This window comes from Malus domestica, chromosome 16 (assembly GCF_042453785.1).
Source record: "Malus domestica chromosome 16, GDT2T_hap1".
NCBI lineage: Eukaryota > Viridiplantae > Streptophyta > Magnoliopsida > Rosales > Rosaceae > Malus > Malus domestica.
Genome location: NC_091676.1, coordinates 37,580,128 through 37,585,630, shown reverse-complemented (window position 1 = coordinate 37,585,630; position 5,503 = coordinate 37,580,128). Strand labels below are relative to the sequence as shown.

The 5,503-nt window shown below is 37.6% G+C and overlaps 1 protein-coding gene across 2 annotated transcripts; it reads left to right on the top strand.

The window, feature by feature from the left end:
* The first annotated feature begins 253 nt into the window (after nt 1–253).
* On the top strand, nt 254–1,785 carry LOC114822866 (uncharacterized). Of its 2 annotated transcripts, XM_070815877.1 has the most exons (4): nt 266–456; nt 614–665; nt 759–948; nt 1,393–1,755. In XM_070815877.1, exons 2-4 carry the CDS (start codon nt 646–648, stop codon nt 1,522–1,524), a joined length of 342 nt encoding a protein of 113 aa, XP_070671978.1. In that variant the 5' UTR covers nt 266–456; nt 614–645; the 3' UTR covers nt 1,525–1,755. The 2 variants fall into 2 exon arrangements, with proteins under 2 accessions (XP_028953832.1, XP_070671978.1); XM_029097999.2 differs by having other exon boundaries at nt 254–665; nt 1,393–1,785.
* The last annotated feature ends 3,718 nt before the right edge of the window (nt 1,786–5,503 follow it).

Genomic DNA, 5,503 nt, shown 5'->3' with positions numbered 1-5,503 from the left:
ATCTGGATGATCATAACAAAAAAAAAAAAAAAAAAAAAAAGACTAAATCTTAATCCATTATTATTATTATCATCTTCAAATCCTTTGCCAGATACTGAGGTGCGTTGTCTCCTTCATCACCACTAGCAAACAAGTTGCAATTTACAAGGCATGTGTTTGGTTCTATCTGGAAAGCGAATTGTTATCCCAAAACTGTGTAACTTGGCATCTCAAGTTTACCCTTTTGTTTGGCACTTATCGCTGTAATGAAGTTGGACACCAATATTCTCTGCAATGATTTGATCAACTGTTCCAGTTTTTTTGGAAAACTGAAATAAAAGAGAAGAAATTTTGTCTTTTTCTTTTCCATCAAGTCTCCTCAAATTTGTTTATTTGTTCTGACTTCTTGTGTTCTGAAATGGAAGTTTAACTTAATTGCTTTTTAATACTTTCCATCTGAGCCATCAAACGTCAAATGTAATTGGAAACTATTAAAAGCAATTCAATGTGGTCTTTTTTCACTGCTTTGCTGCTTGAGTTTTTTATTGAGTTATGTTGGCGTATTTTCTCTTCTCCGAATTTATCAAATTGGAAAGGTTCGAACTTGTTTTAATCCGTTCTCCTCCTTATGCAGGATGTACAATATGAATCCCTTGAACCGTTCACATGAAGCATTTTGTACTAAGGTATATATCGGCCAACCTACTTACTGATCATTTCTAAGGCTTCTAGTTAATATTCTGCAGCAACTTAAATATCAACACGTCTTTCTTTCCTAGGGAGTCGCCTTGGAAGCTAGATGGTGAGTCGACAAGAATATCCTCTAAGCTAAAATTACTTGAACTGGAATTACTGAATTTGGAAACTGTTGGAAAGAATGATATTTCAAAGTTACCTTCATTGATGAGGAAGCAGGCCAAGAGGTATCAAGCTCTTGCGGGGAAGATTGATGATCTGTGCAGAAGAATGGTAATGTTTTATGTTCCATGTTTTACTTTTGTTATGCCACTTTATCGTCTGTTAAACGTTGTAGAGAGCCCAAGTATTAACAGAAGAAAGTACTACAACAGAAAGAAAAACAAAAGTAAGACACCTCTGATAATCCTGATTATATTGGAACGCTAATAAAGTTGAAATCCGCCATTAACAACAGATAGTACAACTGAAGAAAAAAAAGGAGAGCAGAAGGAATGAAACAGGAGGTTCTTTATAAATGAGAAGCAACTGCTTCGTTAGTTTGAAGTTAACAAAGTTGTATTGCTGTGACTATGCCTCAAGCACACCAATTAGCTGACCCCAAGACATCTCTTAGGTGATGTCGTACACTTAGTTATCGCTGCACCCCGTGTACATGTGGGATGAAGTCGCCCCCTATTGGGCCGTGTTGCTCACTAAATTTTCTTGTTTTTGCAGCAAGGCAGTGATCCCTCCGAACCTACACTCAGTCCAGAGTTTCGTACGCAACGACAAACAGAATTTTTACTCGAATCATTTAGACTTCAACAACGTGCGACAGAAACTGGACAGAAGTTGATGGCAGTATAAACGGAGATTGGGAAGAGTTCTTATGGAGATGAGCTGGGGAACCAGCCCAAACACAACACACGACGGTGTTCAGATTCCATTAGAAACAACTTGAAAGAAATCCAAAGAAATTTGGAGATATGGTTGGCCAGAATCATCGGAGATCTTGAAGGTATTCTGGCTAGAGACGGCGCTTCTCGTGTAAGGGAATACTAAATCTCTAGATATCCGTTTGTTTAGTAGGTCTCTCGACTTGCATATCTTCTCCATTTTTATTCTCTTTTTCTTTTGTTTCTTTTTGTGTTTTTTCTTGGCCTTCAATAACTCATCACAACAGTCAAAACAAAATCAGAAAGTCGTATTAAAGGTAATTAGAGCGGTGTTTTCAATTGGGATTTTAAGATTATAACTCTTCATTGCGATGAAGATGAAGAAATATATAGAATTTGGACATATAATATTAAATCATACAACAATTTCTTTGTTTGCACCATAAGCATAGGAAAAAATATTGAACACTATGCCACCATCACCATTATTCTTCTTACACGCCCACCGCGGATGTGCCGCTACCACCATTACCATTGCCACAAATCCTGCCACCATCATCTCCGCCATCACCATCGCATGGGCAAGGCAATGACTGCCACTGTTGTCGTCTTCATCACCACCTAACAATGAGCACCACCATTATCATTGCTACTGCTGCAGCCATCACCATCCAACAACCGTCATTGTCATCACTATCGTTGCCATCATGACCATCGTGACTTAGTGGCGGATCTAGAATTTGAACTTTGGGGGGTCTTAGTGTTAAAGGTCCAAGTTTTTTAGATAGAAACAGAGCGTGAAGCGTTAAAAAAACAAATTCAATTTATTCACAAAGGTTTATTTTTGTCAGCCGGACCATGTTGCATGTCAACAGATATCGACAATCTGATGAGTACTATCGAGAGCTTTTGTCGAGTGTTGTCAACGCAACTTACTGAGATATGCCTAACAAACATTAAATCAAGTACTTTGTGGGCACAAAAGGGATTATAGCAAACATTCGAAGGGTCTCCAGAGGACTTTCACATGCGTGTTTCCCGAACTCTGGTGGTCCTAGGACCCACCTTTGGTTCCATTATACATCTGCCCTTGATGCCACCACCACTTCCACTAGCATGAAACCCAACTACTAACATCCATTTATAGATTGATGATTCTAGATACTTATTAAACTTTGTATTAAGCCATCTCCAATCCAATAATTAAAAGTTATGAAGTTAATTTTGAAATCAAATTTAACTTTAATGTTATATCATCCCAATGCACATAAAAAAGGAATCAAATATAACCCTTGTAGTCAAATGCAATCGTATGACTCGGATAGGACAACGGATAGGACTAATAATACGGAATAGGACAACGGATAGGCCGTGTTTGGTACATCGGATAGGACAACGGATAGGACTAATAATACGGAATACAGTGTTTGGTGTCCGTTCGTATTAGATAGTCACCGGATTAAATAATCCGGGCCCACCTACTTAATACGCTTGATACCCGACTGCTTATACCGTCCAAAACCTTGGTACAATTTAGTCGGAGCGCCTCTCGCTGTCTCATTCCTCTCCAGACGCACTGTCCAGAAGCAGTGTCCTCTCGTGCTCGGTCGTGGTCCTCTCCAGACGCTATCCTCTCGCGCTTGATCTCTAGGCTGAAGTCCAGGTTCGTCTTCGTCTTCTTTTTCGTTTGAATCCCACCAGTTTTCTTCTTCTTCCCAGGTTGCGCCCGTCTCTCTGTTCTTCCCCCTTCTTCCATTTTTCTTGCACTTTTCTTTCAATTGATAAATCTAGTTATTGTTTTCTCTGTAATTATGCAATTGATTATGTAATTTTGTGTTTTAATTACAAATTTCGAATTTTAGGGTTTGTTGTTGGGGTCGAATTGTAGATTTGCCGGACCCTCTCTCTGCCTCTCGCGCTTGCTCTCTCGGCTAAAGTCCAGGTTCGTCTTCTTAACATGAAGCTCCCAAGCTATTCAAGCAAGGTTTCTTCGAATTTTCCATCTTTTTATAGCAGATCATACAGCAATCTCGGGGTATTTGTAGCTACACCCCTGAATATATTTCTATATTTTGGCGGTTTTCAGTTGGATTTTCTTGAACATTATTGTCATTGTTTGCAAAACATCAAATTTTCTTAACTTGAAGCTCTCAAGCTATTCAAGCAAGGTTTCTTCCAATTTTCCAAATCCCATCGTCCATAATCATCATATAAGTTAGTATCTACGTAGTCTCTCATGCCGTGAATTGCAAAACATCCAAGATATTCAAACATGACCAAGATTACCAGTTTCCCTGTCTCTTCTATCTTCTTCTTCTTGTTATTCTTTAGGATTTTCTTAGCCATGGCACAAAACACAACGATCCCAGTGAATGTGGGGGTCATCCTTGACTTTGATTCCTTGTTTGGGAAGGTGGGGATGAGCTGCATTGACATGGCCCTCTCAGACTTCTATGCTTCTCATACAATTGTTTGATTTGAATAAAAGGAAAGAAAAATGGAAATAACTCTACCTTGGTCCCATACACTTGCATTTGGCTAAATGGGTTTTTGTTTCTTATGACTATGTTCTACTTTCTTTTGCTTATTTTCTGAGCAACCAAACAGAGCATTTTGGTTTTGTGGCTGACCCAATTTCCTAGATTTTCTATCATCTGGAAATTTCATTGGTAGCATCTCTTGGTATCATATGGGATCTCAGTTTAATTTGATTTGGGCTAAATGGTTGGCAGATCAAGTTATGATATTTCACTAGTTTTGCTAAACATAGACAGTTAGACTGCTGAATTTTGCTTTTCCCACTTTAATTAAGCTTTTATTTGGATAAAAAAAACTGGTTGGGTTTTTATTCCACCCTGCCCCAGAAAAAAAAAGGTAGAGTTATGACCAAGTGATAATTTAGATGGACATATAGTTTAGTTTTGGGGCTAAATAGATATAAGCCCATTTTATGTTATTGGAAAATATTTTGAATTTGATGTATGGAATTTACTATTTTTCTTTGTTATTTGAAAATTTGTGTGGTTTTCAATAGATATAAATATGAGAAAAGTTCAACAAACAAAGAAAGTTTCATCAATTTTTTTTTTCCCTTGTCCTATCTGGTTCATTACCAAACATAGTATAAATAATACGGTCATTTGTCCGATACTGCACCAAACGTCCGACTAATTTAGTCAGTACTATCCGGTGGTTATTTATCCTATCCGACAGAAATAGTCAGTACAGTCCGAGCTGCCAAACGAGGCCTTAGAGTCAATACATAACCAATATGCAAAACTTTTATGCTTGACTCCAAAGTCATAGGATTCCAACTTTTATGATGTATTGGAGAGAATTGGCTAATCGACATTTGTTTAAATTAATTTTTTTGACAAGGATACTATTTGCCAAATGATGCACACTACCAGTTCGAATCTTAAAGACAATTTTGGGAATCGGGCACAAAGTGTTTGAAGAAGGAATTCTAAATCATCTCGAAGTAGCCAAACATTATTTAGTTTACCGGCTACTACTCTTTCCCAAGTTTCGTCAATTTCGAACCAGTTATGTATCAGTTGGATAGATGTTGACCCGTCGATCATATTTTTTTTCTTTGGGAATCGAGTAGTCATTAGTCAACCACCTTCTTCCTTTTCAAACTCTGTAATCTTATTGGTAGGTGCGTAGCAATTACTAATCATGGTCTACAACTTCACTTTTTTCTACCATGTCCATGTCCATGGAAAAAGTTGAGGAAAATGAACCCTTTCATTTCTCCTTATCCGAAACAATTCATTTGTGCAATTTATACACATCAAGCTGTGATTTATATAAAAAATATAAACGGAAAGGAATGACTCGTTACAAGAAAAGAGCTGAGCAGCGTTCATCCTGTATTATCACCAACATTTTGATGGATGTGCAGGTTTATGTAATCAAGTGTAAACAATCTAAAAAACTAAACTTCT